Below are 24,869 nucleotides of genomic sequence, written 5' to 3'. Positions count from 1 at the left end.
CAGATTGTTTTTTTCTTTATAGCAACTAATACTAATAGTTAATTTATACGCTCTGAGCCCCGTCTTCAGTGGGAGGTTCACTCTCACTCCAGCACCTGCTCTGCAGACGGGCTTGGAAGGAGTTTGGGTCTCCTGAAGCCTACCCCAACATTCCCACTGAACTCCAAACCTCTGGTTACATTTGTGTTCCCACCTGAACATTGGAGAAGACAAAATTAATGGGTAGATGTGTGTTTTGTTTTCTTGATCCTGCTGAAAATAGAACCACATTATCCATTAGTGATAGATTACCATAGAAGGAAAAGAGCAAAACTAGCTTCACCTTTAACAAAGCCAACAGCTCTGCCCATGTATCCTGCAGCACGGAATCTGAATCGCTGTATTATTTTACTTCCTGTTCCTTTATATTGACGTGAAGTGTGGATGCCCAAGAGTCTCAGGATTCCGTCTCCCAGAGACAGTGTGGGCTTTCAGGAGGGGAGAGCCGGCTTCCTCTTCCCTTTCAGAATTCCCATTTAGATTGCTTTATTTTTCTATAATTGTCATTGTGCATTAGATGTTCTTTTAATTGATACGTCTATGGTGGTACTTTTAATTAATGTGGTGGGACGCTGTATATTAAACTTGGTACGTTAGGTCATGGTAGATTCACAGTTGGAAAGTATTTTAGAAAATTTTACTTCTTCATTTTACTATGCAGGAAATTAAGATTCAGGAAGAAGGAGGTGTGGTTCTAATATTACAAAGTTACCCACAGAGTTAAGACAGCACTGGGCACAACTCTGCTCATTTACAATCTAAGGGATGCGCTCTGATAAATTAGTGAAGACTGCACAAGAAACCAGCAACCACAAGCAGCGCCAACACAAACAGTGTTGGGTGACATTTAAAATCACAGTTCTCAACTGTGATTTTAGAACTGTGATTTTAATTTGGAATGAAGAATTTAAAGTCTCTCAGATTGTTGAATGGATCGTGACACTTGCAAACATGTAGGACTTTATGATAAATTCTATATACAATATAGAAAATTCTACACTTGTTTCTCATAAAGTCAATATTTCATGACTACTTTAATTTATCTAAATTTATATCTGTATTTCCCAAGTTGCTTCTTACTCTTTGGGTGCAAAATCAGGAGTAGACATCACTTCCGTTTTACTTTTTTTTTATTCTAACCTTAATCTTTATTATTTTATGTCCTTAAATTTAGACAAATGACCAATTCCCCTTACAATATTTTATAATTCAGCCAAAATACAAGTAATTTAGTATCAATCCTTTTAAGCTAATCTGACACTTTATCAGCATTATATATTTTTTCTGTTGATAACTTTATTGACAAACATTTATTAGTTTGTTAACTCTTCCATTTTTCTCAGATCCCAACACAAAATGTGTTTCTTTACAGTTTCTGAAAACCAGTCTCTGTGAGCTGCTTCATTCTGAGTCAGCTCTGACGCCTGTGTGCATCGCCTCACCGGTCCTCTTGGTTGGCTCAGATCCCACTCCGCCTGGCACCAGGTCCTGCTCAGGGCCTGTGAGCTCTCATTAGTCCATTAGGGGAAGGTCTGCTGGACGCCTCGGCCTGTCCTCCACAGAGCTCATCAGCGTAGGGCAAACATGCATGTTTACAAATGGAATACTGCATAAGAAGAATTGGCTACTGTTCCTAGAAACTGGAAAACAGAAAGTAAAACAACTGCATTCGGAGCTTTCATTTGTCGGTGACTTGCCCACCGGTGGAAGAATCGTATAAGCTCATTAGAGTGTGTCCATAGTCAAACTGCAATATGAATTATTCTCTCATTATGTTCTATCCCAGGGTAAATCAGATGTCCTTGCTGATTGCCTGGCTGGCTTTAAGTGGGAGGATATCCTTCTTACGAAAATCACTAACTTCTACAAGGCATCCATTCTTGTTTGAAATTGATTTCTCTTGTGTTTAAAATGGCCCCGGCCTTTTTCTTCGATGAATTTATTTCCAAAAGATTTGTCTCCACAGAGGAGGATGGCATGGCGAGGCAGTATGACTGGAACATAAACAAACTGTAAGACACAAAGTGCCGGGAAAAGTGCAGGTAAATTTGGAAGCAAGCGATTTGTGAAATTTCACAGGTACGGGGCCGAAGGCTGCAAGGATGAACCAGGACTTTGAAATTCATACCTTCAGGAGAAAAGTGGACAGTCTTGCTGAAAAGGCTTCCGAAACAATTAACAAAATGCAGTCGTCAGCAAAACATCTAGAATTTATCTGTCATCACTTGGATAGTGGCTGACTCTTGCAATATTCACCTTAGTTTTCAAAACTATTGAGTTAGCTCGTTAAAATGTTATTTAATGGTACCCAGAATACAGTTCACTTCAATAAGGAAAGTTCTGGTTTAAAGAATATGAAAACCTTAAAATAATGAACAGTTTGGCCATATTCATTATAAAAGTTTACACCAAGGTTTAGTTAAAAATAATAGTTTACACTTTGGGAGGCTGAGGTGGGAAGATCACGAGGTCAGGAGTTTGAGACTAGCTTGACCAACATGGTGAAACCCCATCTCTACTAAAAATACAAAAATTAGTTGGACGTGGTGGCAGGTCCCTGTAGTCTCAGCTACTCAAGAGGCTGAGGCAGGAGAATCGCTTGAACCCAAGAGGTAGAGGTTGCCATGAGCCAAGATTGCACCATTGCACTCCAGCCTGGGCGACAGAGTCAAACTCTGTCTCAAAAAAAAAAAATAGTTTACATATGTTTGTGTATGAGGGTGTGTGCATGCAGCAGCACACTTTATAAAGAAATCAAATAGAAAGTGCGTCACTCAAATAGAACTTTCAATATAACTAAAATCTAACAGCAAAGACAGTTGTATAATCTGCCAAACATTTTTTTAAGTATATAATTTTTTAAACCTAAAAAATTTGAAGTGAGCAAACAGAACCCCGTGCAATTATTATTAATATTTATTATATGCCGACATAGCACTAGATTGCTTTGGCTCTGTCTATGTTTTAAAGAGTGAAGTACTCCTCCACAGCTGGAGCCTGACTGCCTCTTCACCGGCCCTTCGCTACTGATGCTCCTACCGACTGTTCCATTTACATTTTTAAATTCTTCCTTCATACGCATTTTTCCACAGACAACATATTTTTTGTGTGTTTTTCAATTGTAGATAAATGGAATGCCATTAGGTGCTCATTTTGCAAACATGCTTTTTAAACGGATCTACAATGCATGAAGATAAAACCTGCTGCATGTAGATCTGCTTAGTCCATCCCTCTAAGGACTGTGAGTTGTTGCATGAACTGTCCAAAGTTGATTGATAAGTTTTCTGCACATTCTTAGTTGGGTGTAAGTCCCTGCAAGAAAAATTTAGATTTTCAATATTGCCAACATATTTATTTTAATAAGCCTAACTTTGCAATGATGTGTACATTCTCTAGAAGTTATTTGGGGCTCATATGTGGTGAGTTCTTGTTACCAGCTGTGAATCCACAAGGGTCTGCAGCAAACTCGATTCTTGCTTCCTTGGAGGAAAGAATTGGGTTGAGGGGCAGAAAGAGGTTTAAGGCAGAGGGAGGTTTAAGGCAGAAAGAGGTTTAAGGCAGACTGAGGCCAGTTTTAGAGCAGGGGTGAACGTTTATTAAAAAGTTTTAGAGCAGGAATGAAAGGAAGTGAAGGACACTTGTAAGACAGCCAGTGGGTGACTTGAGAGACCAAGAGCCCCGTCCAGCCCTTGACTTGGGTTTTCTCCATTGACATGGTTCCAAGGTTTGCAGCCCCCTTCCCCTGTTCTTCCTTGGGGGTGGGCTGTCTGCATGTGCAGGGCCGGCCAGCATTTGAGGGGGCTGCATGCACCGTGTGTTTCCTGGGGCTGTGCACATGTTCACTTGAGGTGTTTTTCCCTCACCAATTGAGTCCACCCAGAGGAAAGTCATAGACCAGTTAAATACCACCCTTTTGTCTTGAAGCGCTTGTGCTTGAGGCCACTGCCCAGCTCCTGAGATCTTATTGGGAAGCTGCTGATCACCAGCTTTCGGTATTTTCTATCTACCTGGAGACTGCCTTTTCCTGGTACTGGCTGTGCCCAGTTATCATTTTAGAGAGAAAGTATAACAACCACCCGACCACCACCTGCTGGTCGCCTGATGTCCTGGGGCTGGGGCCCGTCTCCTGCCCTGCTCGTGTCTGCTCTGTGTTACGGTTGTGAGGTTGTGAAGAGCCCTGCTCGTGTCTGCTCTGTGTTATGGTTGTGAAGAGCGAAGTCGAAGGGCAATGACAGGCCCATCTGCATCCATGACTAATCGTGGTGGGTGCCCAGTTGACTGGCAGGAGCAGTGCTGCCAGGTGTGAAGCTGGCGGGTGAGAGGCAGCTGACATGGACGGACACCCCTGCTCCTCATCACCTGCCCTGATAGTGCAGGCCAGGCTGACCAGGAAAGCTGCCAGCCCCAGTTCCCTGGACCACTTGGGAGAGCTCCCCTGGAGGGCCAGGCCCATCAGCACAGGGGCTGGGGGAGGAGAGCTAAGGATGGAAAAGCCCTGGAAGCTAATTCAGAGGAGAAGAGCGTCTTCAGGTTCCTCCTGTACCCCGTCAGGGATTGAGGCAGAGGCTCCGGATGGACCAGAGACTCCAAGGCCAGTATGCAAACGTCATAAGGTCATGGTGGCCGGGAGCCTGGTTCCTGTCTGTGGCTCCCAGAGACCCCAGTGTATTGTCCTGGCATCAGGTCGGGGCTGGGGGGGCTGCTCCCCCATGACGCCCGCCAAGGACAGCCTTTGTCATTCCTGGCCTGTGCTCAGACCTGATGAAACTCATACTCAGAGCTTTAGGTGTGAGAAGCCAGATCCAACTCCTCAAGAAGGTGGATTACTATGGAATCACTGGATTTTTAAAATTTAGGAGTTATCATGCACTTTTCAAAACTCTAATCCCAGGATATTGAAATCCTTCTAATAAGGATTTAACATCCAAATTAGGCAAATATGCACAAGAGTTTTCAAATAACTCTTCTTAGTTTGAAATCATTGCATCCAGACACTGAGAAATAGTTTACTTACTTCAGATGGCAAATGCAGGCTCCCGCAGTCTATTTAGGAAATTTTATTTGAGTGAATTATTTTTAAAAAGTAGAGAGAGATTCAATACCCCATTCTGAAGGATGCCTTACAGAGCGTTTCCTAAAGCAAAGGGAATGTCCAACTCTGTGGAAGAAACAATGCCTCGTGACTCAACACCCTATCACATAGCCTCAGGGTGAAGTCTGTTAGCACATTGTTTTCTGAAAACTGAGTATTTTTGAAAGTATCTTTCATGTGTGGGTGTGAAATAGAATACTTCAGAATTGTTTTTCTGTAAATTTCTAATTTTTAAAGTTTAACTTTCAAACCCTTCAATTATAGAGAAAAAAAAAAAAAAAAAACTTATTTTCTAGGTCCGTGGCCTTTCCCACATCTCCATTCTCTTCTTACAAGAGTGAGGCCAGGCCTGTGTGAGGAGTAAGACCACCAGGGAAGGGAAGGGGATTGACGAGGACCTGGGGAGAGAGCAGGGGGATTAACGCCCCAGGTCATCCTGTCCTCGCCACAAAAGGGTTTTGAGCTGAACAAACCTGGGGGTAGGACCCTGGCTGGTGACCACAATACAGCGTTTTACTTGTAGAAATGATTGAAATATTTCTGGAAATTGCAGTATTCACATCTGAACATGAGTTTGCAGCCATAACAAATTTAAATTTAGTGTTAAGTCCACAGTTTAAATATCTGTAGTAGAATTGTGAGGCCCATTCATACATGTAATTCAGTAATAACTTGAAGAACAATGTTTTAGAAGACCAGAATGAGAAATCTGATCTTACATACCCCCAAACCATTTTTTTGATGAGAAATGTATAATTGATAAGTTAATCTGTATCATAGAAAACTGCTCCTTCTTAAAATATGTGGTCAGAAGATAATGTGGAGATAGCTATGTCCTATTATTGATATAATGATGCTGCTACCAAGATGTGAACATAAATTAAATGTCATAACATAGTTTGAGATTAAATGAGAAAATGAAGAATAGTATTTTATGAAAGCTTTTATCTGATATGTTTGTGAAAAGAAAAGCAGGATTGAATTGGAAAATAATTTATTGAACAATTACCTTAGATTTCAACCTCAGTTCTGTAGAGGTTTTATGATACATTTGATTCTATTCAGAATTTGTTCCTTTGGTGAGTCCCTGCAGTCCCTGAATGTGGGAAGTGAGGAGGCCGTGATTATGGGCGAATGCATGGAATAGGGGAGTCAGGCCATAAATTATATTTATAATGAGCCTTGGGGCAGCTTACGATCCATACCTGCTTGTGGGTCCTTGACTTTAAGGGGTATGTATTAGGAGAGGAATGAAACAGCGGACTGTTTTGGTTGCATTAGAAATGCTTTTTGATGGCATTAGTTTGTCTAGATATCAGTTAACAGAGCACTATGAAAATGCTACCCAGAACCTTAAATTAAAGTGATCAGCTCTGGATTGACTCTGGGGTCATAAAATAATTAGGACGCAGGAGGCAGAATAAGTTCAGCCAGGCTGCTGTGTGAAAAGTTCCATTAGAAGCTGCAGAAGTTTTCCCATTTACTTTTTATCATCCAGTAAGTTTTATAAATCTTGGTTTGAAAATTAAAGTTCCTATATATGCTAATGTTAAGATGTTAGGGGCTTCATAATTATATAATGGTCATTTATAAAAGTGTGGAAGCACAAATTGGCTGAGCCTTTTCTCTCAACTTTAGCACACTGAAGTCCTTGGTGTTTGAATGAGGTGTTTTTTTTGTTTGTTTGTTTTGTTTTGTTTTGTTTTGAGACGGAGTCTCGCTCTGTCACCCAGGCTGGAGTGCAGGGGCCAGATCTCAGCTCACTGCAAGCTCCGCCTCCTGGGTTTACGCCATTCTCCTGCCTCAGCCTCCCGAGTAGCTGGGACTACAGGCGCCCACCACCTCGCCTGGCTAGTTTTTTTGTATTTTTTAGTAGAGACGGGCTTTCACCGTGTTAGCCAGGATGGTCTCGATCTCCTGACCTCGTGATCCTCCCGTCTCGGCCTCCCAAAGTGCTGGGATTACAGGCTTGAGCCACCGCGCCTGGCCATGAGGTGGTTTTAAAACAACAATTTTTCATGGAGAGAACTAACCACCTTGGTAGTTTTGCTAAACCTGATGGTCTATAAGGTGCTTTCCACAGTGATCGTCCTTGACTGCTGTCGAGGCAGCTTGGACTCCACGGTAACAAGGAACCACAGGTGGGCTGACTTGGGCAGCAGGGACTCCCTTCTCACTGTTCTGGGAGGTGGAAGTCCAACACCAAGGTGCTGTGGGTTTGGTTACTGGCAAGGGCTGGCTTCCTGGACTGCAGGTGAAGGCCTTATATGCGTGTCTTCACATGACAGAGTTACTGGCAAGGGCCGGCTTCCTAGACTGCAGGCAAAGGCCTTATGTGTGTGTCCTCACATGGTACAGTTACTGGCAAGGGCCGGCTTCCTGGTTTGCAGGTGGCAGCCTTATAGGTGTGTCCTCACGTGGTAGAGACAGTGAGGTGGGGGTGGGGAGAGAAAGAACAAGAGAGAGAGAGAAAAAGAGGAAAAAGAGAGAGAGAGCGCTGTATCTGCTGTCTTTTCCTGTTCCTTTAAGGACACCAACCCTATCAGATAGGGCCCCCTGGAATGACCTCATCTGACCTTAGTTACTTCCTACAGGCTCTACCTCCAGTGCAGTCACACTGGGGGTCAGGACTTCAACATGGATTTTAGGGGGACATGGTCCCATTCCCAGCACTTCCTGTTAGGGCTCACAGTACAGCTCTCACTTTCCAGATGCAGAAACTTGATTTTAGAGAGATTTAGAGACCTAAATACCTAAATGGCTGGTTCAAACGTACACAGAAAGGAACATTTCAGGAGACTGCACAAAGCTGATATGAAATGAATATTATTTCGGCTTAGCTAAAATCATAAAGAACAAGCTCCTCAAGTTCTAGTAAACAAATGTTTATGTTGGTTGTTCAAGTTGTAATTTTTTCTTGCCTATCTTGTTATTAGTCCAGATTTTACCACAGGTGATCAGTTTCTTGATGTTTCCTTTGAAATATCAAGGATATTTTAGGATATTTCAGGATATCTTCCTGACATGTATAAGTGAGTCAAATGACAGCTTTAAAATGTCATTCTTTGGCAGTCTATCGAGGCAGAAACTAACTTGTTTCTTCTCAAAATGTGTTTTCTCTCATTTTGTACTTGCTTGCTTGCATGAGTTTCAAATGCTTACATTAACAGCTAAAATTTTAAAATGTTGTAGAGCATTTTCAGAAATTCCATACAGAGAGGCCTCCAGTTACTATGACATAGATAATTCAATGTGCTCATCTTCCGTAGCACAGAAAAGTTCTTAGAAGCATGAGGCTATTTGCTGTGTCACACAGAGGAACAGCTAGTAGGTGGACAGACGCCTTTCTCCCCACTCCCTCACTGGACCATGAACACTGCAGAATTTACCGTCTACTGAGGGAGGGAATGAACCCCTGCTGTGTTCTGCAGTTCACACTCACCGTGAGATGCATTCTGGCCTGCAAAGTCAACGGTCCTCGTGTTGAAGAGGAAAACCGTGTGCTTCCCACATGCAGGAGTAACTCCCTGTCCCTCCTCTGTAGAGGATACCCTTGGAAACGCACTGTCCACACAATGGCATTTATTTATTCAGCTTTATTGAGCTGTAACTAATAAAAATTATACATGCTTAAGGTGTGCAGGGTATGTTCTCATGGGCATATAATGAAATGCACACTACAAGCAAGCTAATTAACACATATATCACCTCTTACGGTTACCTTTGTTTTTTGTGGTGAGGACACATAAGGTTTATTCTCTTAGCAGATTTCAAGGAAATACGGTATTACTAACCATAGTCACCATGCTTTCCATTGGAGCCGCAGAACTTGTTCACCTTACAGCTGAAACGTTGCACCCTTTGGCCTGCATCTCCGCGCCGCCCCCCCACCCCGAAACCCCTGGTAACCACGGCTCTACTCTCTGCCTCTGCGTTCAACATTCTTAGATTCCATGTGCAGGAGAGACCGTGTGTTATGTGTCTTTCTGTGCCTGGCTGATTCCACTCAGCCCAGTGACCTCCAGGCTCATCAGCGTTGTTCCAGATGGCAGGACTTCCCTCTTTATGGCTGAAGGATGCTCCATTCGGTGGATCCACTGCGTTTTCTTTGTTCTCGCATCTGCTGGTGGACACTTGGGTTGTATCCGTATCTTGGCTGTTGTCAGTAATGCTCTGATGGGATTTAAGAGCCCGTCTGTTACTCTGTCCATGGGTGCAGTGTGGCTGGGAAGCATCTGTGGCGTTTCAGGTAAATACTGAGAATGCGGATGTGATAAGAGCCCACGGTATGGACATCCCAGGGTGGCTCTGACTTTGCTGTTCACAGCATCTGGAACGCAGCCTAAGACCAAGAAAAAGTCAACATGATCACTCTGTAGCAAGATCCCTGAAATATAGCTCTTTTTCTGTGTGTAAAATTATTTTTGTCAGTTAAAAATATATGCACAAAAAATTTTAACGCAGGTATATTTGCTCTAATTTGTGGTTTCTTTCCTTTGAGTTTATAAAGTATTCCCCCTAAGAAGGACATTCCTGGGATGTCTCAGGCTGTGGAAGTCCTCACAGCAGCCTTCCTGCATCTGCACCTGCACCGCTGTCCAGGGCGGGAGCTCCCAGGTCCCCCCTTCGGCATGAGCTCTGCCACCGTCTTACTTCTTCGTCCTTGCTTTGCACAACAGATTCCTTTCAGAGCCATTCAGCCTGAACATGCTCATGTTTCCACCTAGAACTCAAAGAATGTCTGTCACTTCTGTTTTTCCTGTAGTGTCTTTTTGAGGTAAAGGCACCCTTTGGCCACTGTCCATCTGCTCCAGGCCACCTCGTGCACCCCTCAGAGCGCACCAGTCACCCGTGTCCACCTGAAGTTGGCAACAGTCGCATTCATCAGATTAGCAAACACAGGTGCATGGCTTAATGCGCAAGAGATTTGGAGATTTTTACCATTTCACTAGCCAGTTAAGGGCCTATTGTGCTTTTAGCTTTTTATCACAACCTACCCTTAAACATCCCAGGCACCTGTGGTCAGAGGACATGAAAAAATTGATCATTCTTAAATTAATATTGGTTGAAGATTGTCCTAAACACGGCTGACTTCAGCAGAGATGCACAGTGAAGAGGGAGCCCGTCCTGGGGTTGGCGGGAAGAGTCCAGATTTAAAACAGGACTGAGTGCCCCGCCCCACTTCCCTTTCACCACCTTGGAGAAGGTGGGCCCCTCATTTCTTCACGGAGCTCCGTTCCTCACAAGCAGATTGCAGATGGGATGGCAGCTGTGCAGAGACTCTCCCTGCATTTCACGGGGCCTATTCTTTATCACCGTCTTTGTTTTCATACGTGCAATACCACACATTAAAGGTTTGAAATAGTGTCATTACTGTCATATTTAGCCAAGGTTGCTTTGGAAATGTAATTTAACAAGTATTTGAGTTTAAATGAAGAATTTCTTTTGAATTTACTTTCCGATGGTGCATTTTAACCTAAACTTGGTTTGTTTTCTAAACTTTTTTAAAGCACAGAACTGTTACACTTCGCAGACAGGCAGTTGGCGGCTTGGGCCTGAGTATAAAGGTATGGGAAATGGTTTTCTTTATTCCTGCTTTTTATTTTTGAAGAACTTTTTAGTGTGAATCATGATAACTGTGCTTCTTTCTGATGGCTTTGTCTTTCAGGGAGGTTCTGAGCACAACGTCCCCGTCGTCATATCAAAAATATTCAAAGACCAAGCAGGTAAAAACAGTCAAAAATGACCTGTGTATGCATCGCAGCCATTTGTAAGATAACAAAGTACTGAAAATGATAAAAATTAGCAGATGTGTATTTTGCTCGATTACCTAAACTTCCGTTTTATTTTCGTAGCTGTGTCTTTCTCAAAGGATGCTTCTTATGCCCTGATCTGAGGCTGCCCTTTTTAACCTCTGCTGATCCCTCTGGCCCTTAAGACAGACAGTAATTCTCTGATGTATCAGGTTATCCTCTAAAGATACTGATGATGCAGGGGTTTGAACATGGAGTTTAAGGTATGTTAAAAATTGAGGAGAATTAAATACAGATGGAGAAGTCCATGGTGGTCATTGAAGTATCTGACACAAGTCTCCAAGCGTAAGAACATAACTTGCCTGTTGCAGGACTAGCTGACCGCACCAGGTGGGGCTGAAACCCGTCCATTCTGCACTTGGCAGCTGGCGGCACTGCACTAACTGCTACCTCAGTCCATGAAATGAAGCACTGGCTATGGGAATAATCACAAGAATCACTGACATTCATAGGGAGAGATCACCCTGTATGCAATCGAAAAGTGAGGGTGGGACTTCCGGCCACACATTCCGCTATTGTGCAGATTGTTTCTCATACAATTCGATTTTGGACATAATGACCCCCCTACATTAAACTGCATGCATCTGTCTCCTTGTCAGGAGGATTTTGCATCCCCACAGCTGGCCTCCTCCCACCTGGTCCAGCAGCTCCTGGGTGTGCAGCCTCAGGCTGCTCCTCCCCTGTTCTCCAGAGCAAGGGGCACTTGGACATGGGCTGTGTGGGGGGAGATTAGCTTAAGTCCTTGAGGCCTGCAGGGGAACAGGAAGTAAGACAGAGTGGGTGAGGCGAGGTGGCCTTATGACCTCATGTGCCTCACACCGGAAAGCACAGCCACTGCAGGGGACCGCTGGCTGTGTCCCTGGAGGGGACATGCTTCTCTCCACGCTCTACCAGAAATGTGGAGGTTTTGGGTGAAAAGCGCAGAATAAGCTCATACTTTTTCTCAAAACATTCTTACTCATTTCATCCAATTTTACCCAAACCGTAAGCCCAGTATGCAGGTAGAGTGCCCTGAAGAGGATGGAGGTCCCAGGCTGGGGAAGCCTTAACCACCAGCCCTCTGAAGGTGGGTGCGGTGAGGGCAGCGAGAGTCAGGTCATCTGAAGGTGGGTGTGGCAGTGATGGTCAGGTCGTCTGAAGGTGGGTGTGGCAGTGATGGTCAGGTCCTCTGAAGGTGGGTTCGGTGAGGGCAGCGATGGTCAGGTCCTCTGAAGGTGGGTTCGGTGAGGGCAGCGATGGTCAGGTCCTCTGAAGGTGGGTTCGGTGAGGGCAGCGATGGTCAGGTCCTCTGAAGGTGGGTTCGGTGAGGGCAGCGATGGTCAGGTCCTCTGAAGGTGGCGCGGTGAGGGCAGCGATGGTCAGGTCCTCTGAAGGTGGCGCGGTGAGGGCACGATGGTCAGGACAGCGATGGTCAGGTCCTCTGAAGGTGGGTGCGGTGAGGGCAGCGATGGTCAGGTCCTCTGAAGGTGGCGCGGTGAGGGCACGATGGTCAGGACAGCGATGGTCAGGTCCTCTGAAGGTGGTGCGGTGAGCGCAGCGATGGTCAGGTCCTCTGAAGGTGGGTGCGGTGAGGGCAGCGATGGTCAGGTCCTCTGAAGGTGGTGTGGTGAGGGCACGATGGTCAGGACAGCGATGTGTGGTGCAGGAGATCATGTTCTGCTGCGGAGATTGTCTCAGTGGGATGTGAATTCCCCACGGCAGCTCTGAACCTGTTCTCAGGGAAGAGAGGTTTCCACAGAATGATTCGCCATGAAGTCTGCATCCGGGTAAAGATTCTTTTTCACCAGAAGGACATGTAGGAGTCAGGTCAGCAGCACAGTTTTCTCCTTCGGAGCAAAAGCTTACAAACCTGCCTTCAAACTCGCAGCAGATGGCTTTCCATTTAATCCGGAATTAGGGGCCAGCAACCCCCAAAACCCAGCGGCAGCCTTGGCCTCAGAGGCAGCAGGGGCTGTTCGGAAAGAAACCTAGGAATTTCAGTGTTATAAAAAATACAGTGTTAGTTATAACCAAGATGGCAGGAAAAGTGAGAAGGCTTTGCAGACCTCTGAATGAAAGGATAATTCTTTTTGAGGATTTTTTTTTTTTTTTTTGGTTTGTTCCCCCACCCTCCCCACCCCTAGATGGCATCTCACTGAGATGCCCAGGCTGGAATGCAATGGCGTGATCTCGGCTCACTGCAACCTCCACCTCCCAGGTTCAAGCGATTCTCCTGCCCCAGCCTCCCAAGTAGCTGGGATTACAGGTGTCCGCCACCACGCCTGGCTAATTTTTGTATTTTTAGTAGAAGTGGGGTCTCACCATGTTGGCCAAGCTGGTCTCGAACTCCTGACCTCAGGTGATCTGCCCGCCTCGGCCTCCCAAAGTGCTGGGATTACAGGCATGAGTCACTGCACCTGGCCTCTTTTTGAGGTTTTCAGAGCATTTCAAAAGAAACATGATGATTCATTTGAACTGTAGTATTTTGTTGCATGTATTACATCAAGTGTTATCATTGTGTTGACCAGCTTTGCAGAGCTCAGTGCTTTGGCGCGTATGAAGTGTGATTCCACACGGAGCCGTGGGTCCACCGTTGCTGTGTCGGGTGTGGTTGGTTCCTGCTGCACCCCTGAAGCCATCTGGCTGACTGGTGGATAGTGGAAAGAAGGCATGGCCTGATGCAGCTCTGTTCCTCTCATCTTTGTGAACATTTTTAGTTATTTTCATTAGTGGGGTTTTACTTTTTAATTGGTGGATATGATGAAAATCCCAGAAAAGAGAATAAGACAGTAAGGTTGGTCAACAGGTAGCATTCAGTAAAGGATGTTTATGGTTAATTCAGAAAGAAAATCTATTTTTCCTGTAGGGGGAGAAACAGGTCAAGAAGGCCACACTCCCTAGAGTGTGCGTGCGACCCTGGGGTTGTAGCCCGTGTGCCCTCCCAAGCCAGCATCCCTGCCTCAAGCAACCAAGGCTTGTGGGTGTGGTCAGGAGAAACTGGGACCCGGGAGATCCCATGTTACCAGTCCGCAGACCATGCTGATGCACTTCTCTTCTGACATTGGAAGCTTCACAAGTAACTCCAGTGGGAAGCCCCAGTGGGAGGTCCCCACGCTTCTCCCGGGCCTGCTTCCAGGCTTGTGTTCCGTACCCGCTGCAGATTTCTCACCCAGAGCCTTGCCTGCCCATCCCTGCTGCCCCCTCGTCCTGCCAGCTCGCCTGTCTCCATCCTCACCACCCCTCCAGGCCCAGGCCCGCGACCTCAGCAGCACTTGGAGATGAACTTACATGGTTCCTCCAGGCTGCACCTGCCTCTCCCCACCAGGATCCATTTCATCCGCTGTGCCAGAGTTCATGTTTTGGAGACACATTTATATCCTCATTGTATGCAGTCAGTAACAGAAAGTCCTGGCAATGAATTGTGAGTTTAAGGGATCAGGGGCTTTGTCTCATTTTATGTCTTCCGTGTAAACCACAGAACGAGTGTTTTACAGGCGAGCAGAGCCCCTGGGTTGTCCTGAATATCTTGTATTAAACTGACACAGGAGTCTGGCCTCAGGATGAAGGGAGTGCAGGAGGCTCTGTGGACTTTGGTGCTGGAGCCCAGGAGCGCATACCCTCTACCCCACAGAGCAGAGCCCAGGAGCACATACCTCTACCCCACAGAGCAGAGCCCAGAGCCCAGGAGCGCATACCCTCTACCCCACAGAGCTGAGCCCAGAGCCCAGGAGCACATACCTCTACCCCACAGAGCAGAGCCCAGGAGCGCATACCTCTATCCCACAGAGCAGAGCCCAGGAGTGCATACCTCTACCCCACAGAGCTGAGCCCAGGAGCGCATACTTCTACCCCACAGAGCAGAGCCCAGGAGCACATACCCTCTACCCCACAGAGCAGAGCCCAGGAGCACATACCCTCTACCCCACAGAGCAGAGCCCAGGAGCACATACCCTCTACCCCACAGAGCAGAGCCCAGGAGCACATACCCTCTACCCCACAGAGCAGAGCCCAGGAGCACATACCCTCTACCCCACAGAGCATGGAGTCGCCAGATAGGTCGGGAGGCAGACAGACCAAACACGGGGTGATTAGTTAGAACTAGGAATCCCTACGGATGCTAAGAGAAACTGTCTGCATTCCTCCACGTTTTAGATCCTCTTCTGGATGAGCAGGTATGCAGTTATCCCCAGGTGATGAAAGGCCAGGACAGGTGGGAAGGCTCTCCAGCTCTCATTCTCCAGGGACGCCAGAGCAGCCAGGTAGCCCGAGGCTTCACCTCGCTCATTTTTAAGAATGAGGCAGTTGTGAGATGTTAGATCAGCACAAAATATAAAATTATTAGTTTGCTTGTTTATCCATGAATTTATCCAATCCTATTTAATAAACAACTTCTATGGATAAGTTGTTTGATAAGACACTTCTCGGGCCATCAGCAGAGACCAAGGCAGAATTCTCGCCGTTGCAGAGCTTGTAGACAACTGGAGAAGGCTGGCAGTGAACACATGTGCGATACATTTGCAGAAATGACGGCTCCTGTGGAGTGAGCGAAACTCCTGTGGAGTGGTACGGAGGAGACGGGTAGAGGGCGCTGTTTTTTGTAATGTGGTTAATGATTTTATCCTGTGAGTAAGAGAGAGTCAGCTGAAGTTTGTTTAAAATAGAGTGATTAGGGTAGCTTCTCATTTAAGAAAAGTCCCCCTGGCTGTTGTGAGGAAGCTGCTCCAGGAAGCAGGGAGGAAGGTGGAGAGCCAGTGCAGGGTGTAGGAGGGGCCGCCATCCCTGCCCTTCTGGGATTTTGGTGAATCTGTAGATAAGTGGCCAGAAGCTGGATGTCCTCGGAGGCTCCATGCCACATGCTGCTGAAGGGTGGGCTGTGTGTCTGAGAGCAAGGAGGACTCAGGCCAGGTTGAGGTTTCCTTTTAGCCTCAGCACCAGGTGGGCCGATGGTGCGTTTAGTGAAATGGCCCGCACAGGTCCTGGGGTGTTGAGTGAATGTCGGAAGCAGAGCGTGGACAGCTGGGGATCCGTGCTGCGTTTCAGGGCTGATTTGCTGGCCAGCGGAGTGTACCTGTGAGGCTCAGAGGACAATATCAGGGTAAGACACTTTTTAAAGAGAGGCATTTAAATTAAATGAATGGCACTGAGGTGGTTCCCCAGAGACTTACTGTAGGTGGAGTGGAGAAGGCTCCTGAGGCCTGAGTTAGGAGTGTGGACATCCCGAGGTTGGACGGTTGCCTGATGTCAGAGTGGAGCCAGGCAGCCCGGCTCAGTTCACTTGTGCCTTGAATTCTTCGCGAAGTGACTCTTGAGCATCTGAATTGCCTGAGCAGCTGTGCAGAGCCTGACAGAGAGAGGCTCTGATTGTACCGTTGAGGTGCGGCCTGCGTGCAGGATTCCACGCCCTGGAGCCCCTGCCCCCTGGTCCCTCTGATGTGGAGACCTTCAGACCTCACACTCATCACAGGGGACTTGGGATCCACAGGTCCACGTCATGGGTATGGAGAGGCTGAGAGGTGGAGATAGGTCTGAGACTCTCCTCAGTGCAGATATAGGGTTAAGCACATATGTCTAGACATTGTTGAATACCTGGTGAGATTGTATATTTTCAGGGAGATATATAATTATTTTCATTGTGTTTAATGGGAAATTTGTTAATATTACATCTGAAAACTTAAGTATAATTTTTCTTCAGCATTAAATGTCAATCACCAATTTTAATTCCTTCAATTCATTAACCTTTCAAATAATGAATATAAATTTCTTTTTCTTTTTTTCTTTTTTTTTTGAGATAGAGTCTTGCTCTGTCACCTAGGCTGGAGTGCCGTGGCGCGATCTCGGCTCACTACAAGCTCCGCCTCCCGGGTTCAAGCAATTCTCTTCCCTCAGCCTCCTGAGTAGCTGGGATTACAGGCGCCAGCCATTATGCCCAGCTAATTTTTGTATTTTTAGTAGAGATGGGGTTTCACCATGTTTTCCAGGATGGTCTCAACCCTTGACATCGTGATCCGCCTGCTTTGGCCTCTCAAAGTGCTGGGATTACAGGCGTGAGCCACTGTGCCTGACCATGATTATAAATTTCTACAAATGATCCATTTGATGATATTAAACTTCATAAACACTAGACAAAGCCTCTGCGCATGCTGTGATTGCAGGCGCACACTCATCGATTCCGTCGTTCGGTTAACAAATGTTGTAGACTCCTGAGTGCTAAGCACTGCCCTCTGTGCTGAGAGAAGCGAAAAATAGACTGAGTTCTTGCTTTCAGAGAGTGTGCATTATAGCGGGAGAAGATAATAAGCAAAAATATAAATGAAATTATGTCATGTATGGATAAGACTAAGAAAAATATAGCTACATTTTTGCTAATACTTTCAGGCATTCATGGTATGACCTTTAACTACCCTATGAGATGATGACTGGGATTTTCATTCCCATTTTATAGATGAGGACACTGAGGCAAAGATATGTTAAAGAGTTTGCACAAGGACACACGTGTAAATAGCAGAGCCGGGGAGTGACCCCCAAGACCCATTTCTGGGTCATCATCCGGTGCTGTCTGTCTTTCAAACATTTGGAAAGAACCAGTGCAATGTGGTTACGACATTTCTTCATTTATTCTTTATTTTTGTACATTCCTTGGGTTATTGCTCTATGTTGGTGTTGCCTAGGGTTGAGTAATGTTATTTTGATAACTTCCTAGTGTAGTAATGGTGAAATTATTAAACCAGAAAAGGAAAAAGCAGTGCCTTTTCGGACCAGCTGAGTGACACGGTCTGCTGTTTGATGCATGGTTTATTGATTATTGATATGAGATTTGATTAATTCTCTCAAGATAATTTAAAAATAAACACTTTGTATTGAGCTTTCTTTTTGTAGTTGAACTTCTTTTGTTAAGTCAATAGACTTCTAATGTGCACATATTTATCTAAGTTTTAGGTTTCTGCATGTATGTACCTCAGGGAAAAGACAAATGGAGAAAGGAAAAACTCACTTGTCGACCTGGCCTGAGACTTGCCGTGTGTCATTTTGTCAGTGTGTGTGGCCCTAGGGTGTTGGCATTGTGAAAACCTGGGGACTCCACCCAGGAAGGGCCGTGTGTGCTGTGAAATCCTCTCAGCTTATGGTGGTTTGAGTGAATATGGCTTGCTCTTTTCACTGAACAAGAAATCTGGTTGTGTGCTGTGGTTTCCTCCCAGTATCTTTCTGTCCTCCCACGGCACCATCCTTGGCTTGTGCCGTGCATCCATCTCCAGGAAGGAAAAAGCCTCCACGGTGTTCCTTCATTTCCATCCCACCCACTGGAACGGGACTGAAGTTCACCCTCAGAAAGGCTGAGAGAGCCAGTTCTTGATGAGCTGTTTGAAGTTTGCCCTCGGAAAGGTTGAGGGAGGCAGTTCTTGGTGAGCTGTTTGAAGTTCGTCTTCAGAAAGGCTGAGGGAGCCAGTTCTTGATGAGCTGTTTAAAGTTCGCCCTCAGAAAGGCTGAGGGAGCCAATTCTTCGTGAGCTGTTTGAAGTTCGCCCTCAGAAAGGCTGAGGGAGCCAGTTCTTGATGAGCTGTTTAAAGTTCGCCCTCGGAAAGGCTGAGGGAGCGAGTTCTTCGCGAGCTGTTTGAAGTTCGCCCTCAGAAAGGCTGAAGGAGCTAGTTCTTGGTGAGTTGCTTGAAGTTCGCCCTCAGAAAGGCTGAGGGAGCCAGTTCTTCACGAGCTGTTTGAAGTTCGCCCTCAGAAAGACTTAGGGAGCCAGTTCTTGGTGAGCTGTTTGAAGTTCGCCTTCAGAAAGGCTGAGGGAGCCAGTTCTTGATGAGTTGCTTGAAGTTCGCCCTCAGAAAGGCTGAGGGAGCCAGTTCTTGATGAGCTGTTTGAAGTTCGCCCTCGGAAAGGCTGAGGGAGCCAGTTCTTCGCGAGCTGTTTGAAGTTCGCCCTCAGAAAGCCTGAGGGAGCCAGTTCTTGGTGAGCTGTTTGAAGTTCGCCCTCAGAAAGGCTGAGGGAGCCAATTCTTCGTGAGCTGTTTGAAATTCGCCCTCGGAAAAGCTGAGGGAGCCAGTTCTTGGTGAGCTGTTTGAAGTTCGCCCTCCGAAAGGCTGAGGGAGCCAGTTCTTGGTGAGCTGTTTGAAGTTCGCCCTCGGAAAGGCTGAGGGAGCCAGTTCTTCGTGAGCTGTTTGAGGTTCATCCTCCGAAAGCCTGAGGGAGCCAGTTCTTGGTGAGTTGTTTGAAGTTCACCCTCAGAAAGGCTGAAGGAGCCAGTTCTTCGTGAGCTGTTTGAAGTTCACCCTCAAAAAGGCTGAGGGAGCCAATTCTTCGTGAGCTGTTTGAAGTTCGCCCTCAGAAAGGCTGAGGGAGCCAGTTCTTGGTGAGCTGTTTGAAGTTCGCCCTCAGAAAGGCTGAGGGAGCCAATTATTCGCGAGCTGTTTTAAGTTCGCCCTCAGAAAGGCTGAAGGAGCTAGTTCTTGGTGAGTTGCTTGAAGTTCGCCCTCAGAAAGGCTGAGGGAGCCAGTTCTTCGCGAGCTGTTTGAAGTTCATCCTCCGAAAGGCTGAGGGAGCCAGTTCTTGGTGAGCTGTTTGAAGTTCGCCCTCAGAAAGGCTGAGGGAGCCAATTCTTCATGAGCTGTTTGAAGTTCGCCCTCAGAAAGGCTGAAGGAGCTAGTTCTTGGTGAGTTGCTTGAAGTTCGCCCTCAGAAAGGCTGAGGGAGCCAGTTCTTCGCGAGCTGTTTGAAGTTCATCCTCCGAAAGGCTGAGGGAGCCAGTTCTTGGTGAGCTGTTTGAAGTTTGCCTTCAGAAAGGCTGAGGGAGCCAGTTCTTGATGAGTTGCTTGAAGTTCACCCTCAGAAAGGCTGAGGGAGCCAGTTCTTGATGAGCTGTTTGAAGTTTGCCCTCGGAAAGGCTGAGGGAGCCAGTTCTTGATGAGCTGTTTGAAGTTTGCCCTCAGAAAGGCTGAGGGAGCCAGTTCTTGGTGAGCTGTTTGAAGTTTGCCCTCAGAAAGGCTGAGGGAGCCAGTTCTTGGTGAGCTGTTTGAAGTTCGCCCTCAGAAAGGCTGAGGGAACCAATTCTTCGTGAGCTGTTTGAAGTTTGCCCTCGGAAAGGCTGAGGGAGGCAGTTCTTGGTGAGCTGTTTGAAGTTCGCCCTCAGAAAGGCTGAGGGAGCCAATTCTTCGCGAGCTATTTGAAGTTCGCCCTTGGAAAGGCTGAGGGAGCCAGTTCTTGGTGAGCTGTTTGAAGTTCACCCTCCGAAAGGCTGAGGGAGCCAGTTCTTGGTGAGTTGTTTGAAGTTCGCCCTCGGAAAGGCTGAGGGAGCTAGTTCTTCGTGAGCTGTTTGAAGTTCATCCTCCGAAAGCCTGAGGGAGCCAGTTCTTCGCGAGCTGTTTGAAGTTCACCCTCAGAAAGGCTGAGGGAGCCAGTTCTTCGTGAGCTGTTTGAAGTTCGCCCTCAGAAAGGCTGAGGGAGCCAGTTCTTGGTGAGTTGTTTGAAGTTCACCCTCAGAAAGGCTGAGGGAGCCAGTTCTTCGTGAGCTGTTTGAAGTTCGCCCTCAGAAAGGCTGAGGGAGCCAATTCTTCGTGAGCTGTTTGAAGTTCGCCCTCAGAAAGGCTGAGGGAGCCAGTTCTTGGTGAGCTGTTTGAAGTTCGCCCTCAGAAAGGCTGAGGGAGCCAGTTCTTCATGAGTTGTTTGAAGTTCGCCCTCAGAAAGGCTGAGGGAGCCAGTTCTTCATGAGTTGTTTGAAGTTTGCCCTCGGAAAGGCTGAGGGAGCCAATTCTTCGCAAGCTGTTTGAAGTTCGCCCTCGGAAAGGCTGAGGGAGCCAATTCTTCGCGAGCTGTTTGAAGTTCGCCCTCAGAAAGGCTGAGGGAGCCAATTCTTCGCGAGCTGTTTGAAGTTCACCCTCAGAAAGGCTGAGGGAGCCAGTTCTTGGTGAGTTGTTTGAAGTTCGCCCTCAGAAATGCTGAGGGAGCCAGTTCTTCATGAGTTGTTTGACAACTTTTTGCCACCCCCTGAGTTAGGGGAATTTAGGGGTTCCTTTCCCTGAGAGCAACACACTCTGCCCTCTGCTGAACCGTGGGAGCAGGCCGGGCTCTGCCACGAGGCTGGGAGGGTTTGGTGGGGGCGGGGTGAGTGTGGGGTGGCCCCACTTACATATTGTCACTGCCAGCTGTGCCACGCAGAGGCCTTGCCTGGGATTTGTTTCTGTCCATGTCCATGGTTTCAGGCATCTGCTGCAGGGCTTACAACTTAGATAAGGGTGGTTGCCATATGAGGTTCTGCATGAGGTCCACCTTAGCTGCTTAGACATTTAAATTCTTAGATATGGTGTCCTTCACACTTTCATTCACTGCTTCAGAGAGGTGTGTACACCCGCCAAGGCTCACAAATCAGGAACCACATGCGTGCTCCTTAAGGCGGCCTGCCAGCCTACTCAGCAGCCGGTCACCAAAAAAATCTGTTTTAATACCTAAAATCACCATGGGCAATTGGATTTGACACTGTTCTATACATAGATTTTATGAGGATTGAATTGCTCTGAGCGTGGTTCAGTAGTGAGGATGCTGAGCTCCTGCTCACCCTCCCTCCAATGAGGTTCTTCCTCAGGACCCTGCTGCCCCTGGCCCAGAAATCATCCATGACTCCATTGCTTACAGAAGAGCCAATGTGCAGGCTGGGCTTTCCAGCTCACCTCTGCATCCTGGGTCCCGCAGCCATGTTCGTCTCCTCCCTGCTCCGATGTGTGGCACACGATGCCCACCCCAAGTCTCCACCCTCACCTGGAAGCTTGGCCTCCCCTGCGTGTCACAGTGGGGTCAGGATGCTCACCTGGTGCCCGACCCTGAGGCTTCTCACCATGCTCCTTCCACCCCAAGTCTCCACCCTCACCTGGAAGCTTGGCCTCCCCCGCATGTCACAGCGGCGTCAGGATGCTCACCTGGTTCCCGACCCTGAGGCTTCTCACCATGCTCCTTGGTAATAGTGGATGTACGCTGTCATTGGGGTGCAAGGTATGGAGAGCTCCTTGGTAGTAGTGGACGCACGCTGTCTTTCGGGTGCGTGGTACGGAGAGCTGGATGCACGTCTGCATCATAACATGTCATGCTTTTGGAAATCAAAAGTGGCTTGCAAAGTCCCCTAAGCTGCTTTTATTCCCGCTCACAGAGGCTTGTTCTCGGTGATCACCCTGTTCATACTTAATGCAATGAAGAAGAATGAAGTACGCCTCTATGATTGGATGGAATTTACATGTGGTATTTCCAGCATGGCAAAACCTTCGAAACCCAAGTCAGACTGCATATAACACACAGAGAATGGATGATGAAAACCACGTGAAAAAGGACATGAAAGTTAGAGGGTTCCATCTGCATAGGATTTCCTGACACTAATATTTTGTCATAGGAAAATAACTTCTATTTTCATTGGATCTTCATAAAAAGTATGAAATAGACAAGGGATGCATGATCATTCACATTTCATAGGGCAGCAGATAAACAGAGGAATCCTGAGTTGCCCAGTTTTACTCAGCTCACAAGGGCTGGTGAAGAGTCATATACTTATACACTTAGATTTTTCCCTCAAAATCCGCTTCTTCCTACTATAGCATATCATCTCATTAAGTACAAATAAAATTCATTCACAACCACAATTTAATTCCACTTAAACGGTAATAAATAATTTGATAAATAATAATGTTTCTGTAAGACTTTGGATAGGCCTGGGCCCTGTAGCTAATTTGATGTGTATATTCGGGAGACAGATGGGACAATTAGAAAATACTCAGAAAATTGCACAGAAAGGAAGGGGTGTTTTGTCTCAGAAAGAAAGGCAAGACGAACGAGAACCCTTCAGTCATTCTTATGTGGAACATTCATTGTTCAGTGCCAGGAGGTATCCTCAGCTGAAGGGTGGGCTCTTACACAGAGGCCACCTGCACTATAGTGGGAATGTCAGGTTGGACACGAGGCTCACCATTACTCATAAAGATATTGACACACTTACACAGAACGACTATTTCTATAACCAAATATATATACTACACTTGGTGGGGAAGGAAAGGGAACATAAAACCCAGGTCCCAAAGCTCCCCATTCAGGTCTCTGTGGCACAGCGGCTGTGGCGGGGTTTTGTCTGGATCCTATCATTGTCTAAAGTCACAGCCTGGACACCTGTGAACACAGGAAGAATCACCCTTTTCATACCAGAGTCACAGAGACTTTTGAGCTTTGTGTGATAGGATCACCATGACATGGGCCTCCACCTGTATTTTATTGTTCTCTAGAATTTTCACCTGTTGTTGGTGTCTTACTGCCATGCACATGCCTTCATTATGCCAGATCTGTGATTGATTTCTTTCTGTGTTTAATTTATTTCACCTGTTCTGCTGAATGTGCTGTGAAGCCTTTCTCCCCTAATACTTATATTTCTCCTCTGCTTCCCTCCCTTCCCATGTAAATATTGACTTAGATGTCTTTATGTTAAAGTAAGGTCCTGCCCTTCACACACTCTAAAAAAACCCATGATGAATGTCCCCAGTGTTCCTCAGAAAGCAGAGACTGGAGCAGCTGGGATGCCTCTTCCCAGAACTGGAATCCACAGCACTGCCTCTCTGGCATCCACTCCTCACACCGCTGGGCCTTTGCCTTTGACGTTCATCGTGTCTGCTGTGCTGCCATATCTTCCTTTCTAGGCTGTAAAAAATGGCTTTTGAAATTGAAAATGTGATACAACTACTCAGGCCAATGTGGCTGCACTAATAAATAAGTCAGCTACGATCTGTTTTTTCTTCTGGAGGTCTGTGAATATTTGATAGAGTCCTTCTATTTTAGATGGTTGAACCTGGATCTGGCTAAATGTGTATAGAAATGGATCGTCAGAAACCTTTTGTCACCTTGGGGTGGGTGGATGTGGAATTCAGTTTGGAACTTTCAAGTCTAACTTTCCTTACCAGGCTTTCTATCACAAGCTGAAATCTGCTTTTTGTCTCAAGTTAGCTTTCCGTAAGAATGAAGGGAGTCCCATTTTCCAATCCCAAGATCTAGACAGAAGTACAGCAGATTGAATGAAGAGTATTCCAGTGTTACTGCTTTATTGCTAATGAATCAATGAAAGACATGCTTTTAAAGCTATCAAAGTAAATAGAACTTGACAAGGATAATATAAAATGGACTTTGTAGCTAAATGAGAAATGTTGAAACCTCAAAAAGAATCGCAAGATACATCAGAAGCCCTGAGGTGCGTGTGCTGTGCACTGCAGGTCGAATTTAAATTCTGAGTAGGAAGAGCCTTCGTCCTGAGGAGCGGCTGGAAGCAGGAAGGGGAGTCAGCATGCTGCCGGGCCACTCTTACCTTTGCAGGTAAGAGCACCCACACACCAGGGTACCCGCACCCCGGGGCACCCTCATGCCAGAGCACCTGTACATCAGGACACCCACATACCAGGGCACCCACATACCAGGGCACCCACATACCAGGGCACCCACATACCAGGACACACACCAGGGCACCCACATCAGAGCACCTGTATACCAGAGCACCCCCAATTCTGGAGAGTTCTCTGTGAACCAGGGCCACGTGTGAGCAGCTACAGCCTTGCCTGTGTAACTAGAGCTATTTTCACACCTGCTTCCCTGGCAGCTTTTGTTTCCTTTCCATTCCAATGTTGTCAGGCTGATAGTGTTCTAGTGAATAAGAGAAAACTGTTACAGACTCACACAATCTTTTAAATTAGGTAGCACTCACTAGCTCTGCTTCTCAGAAAGAAAACCCTAAAGCTTTCTTTAGGTGCTCTGGTGTGTGGGGGTGCGGCAAATAATCCAGTTGTTTTTGCTTTAGAAATTGCCTGAGATACAAATCCTTCTGGCCCCAAAGATGCTGTTGTGAGACCTGCTTTGCCATTGCTCCTCAAGTTCAGCCAGTACTATGGCAAGTGTCAGTGTCTACCACTGGGGACCTTCCTGGAAGATCAAAAGTACTTT

The 24,869-nt window shown here is 46.6% G+C and overlaps 1 protein-coding gene across 23 annotated transcripts in view; it reads left to right on the top strand.

The window, feature by feature from the left end:
- The window catches only part of SNTG2 (syntrophin gamma 2), a 375,050-nt gene that overhangs the window by 125,702 nt on the left and 224,479 nt on the right, over positions 1-24,869 (top strand). For 16 of the 23 annotated variants that reach the window (XR_012422722.1, XR_012422721.1, XR_012422725.1 and 13 more), the window contains 2 exons: positions 10,642-10,698; positions 10,800-10,857. The exons of 3 other annotated variants lie outside the window; for them this stretch is intronic. Coding sequence is in view for 10 of the 20 variants with exons in the window: in XM_074012486.1 (XP_073868587.1) it covers positions 10,642-10,698; positions 10,800-10,857 (115 nt within the window). In the remaining 10 variants the exon portion in view is untranslated. The remainder of the gene's footprint in view (positions 1-10,641; positions 10,699-10,799; positions 10,858-24,869) is intronic. 4 more of the 23 variants (XM_074012494.1, XM_074012487.1, XM_074012495.1 and 1 more) reach the window with 1 other exon arrangement.

Source organism: Macaca fascicularis, chromosome 13 (assembly GCF_037993035.2).
Source record: "Macaca fascicularis isolate 582-1 chromosome 13, T2T-MFA8v1.1".
In the NCBI taxonomy this organism is placed as follows: Eukaryota; Metazoa; Chordata; class Mammalia; order Primates; family Cercopithecidae; genus Macaca; species Macaca fascicularis.
The sequence above is the reverse complement of the archived record's forward strand: the minus strand, read 5'-3'. Positions and strand labels throughout refer to the sequence as shown.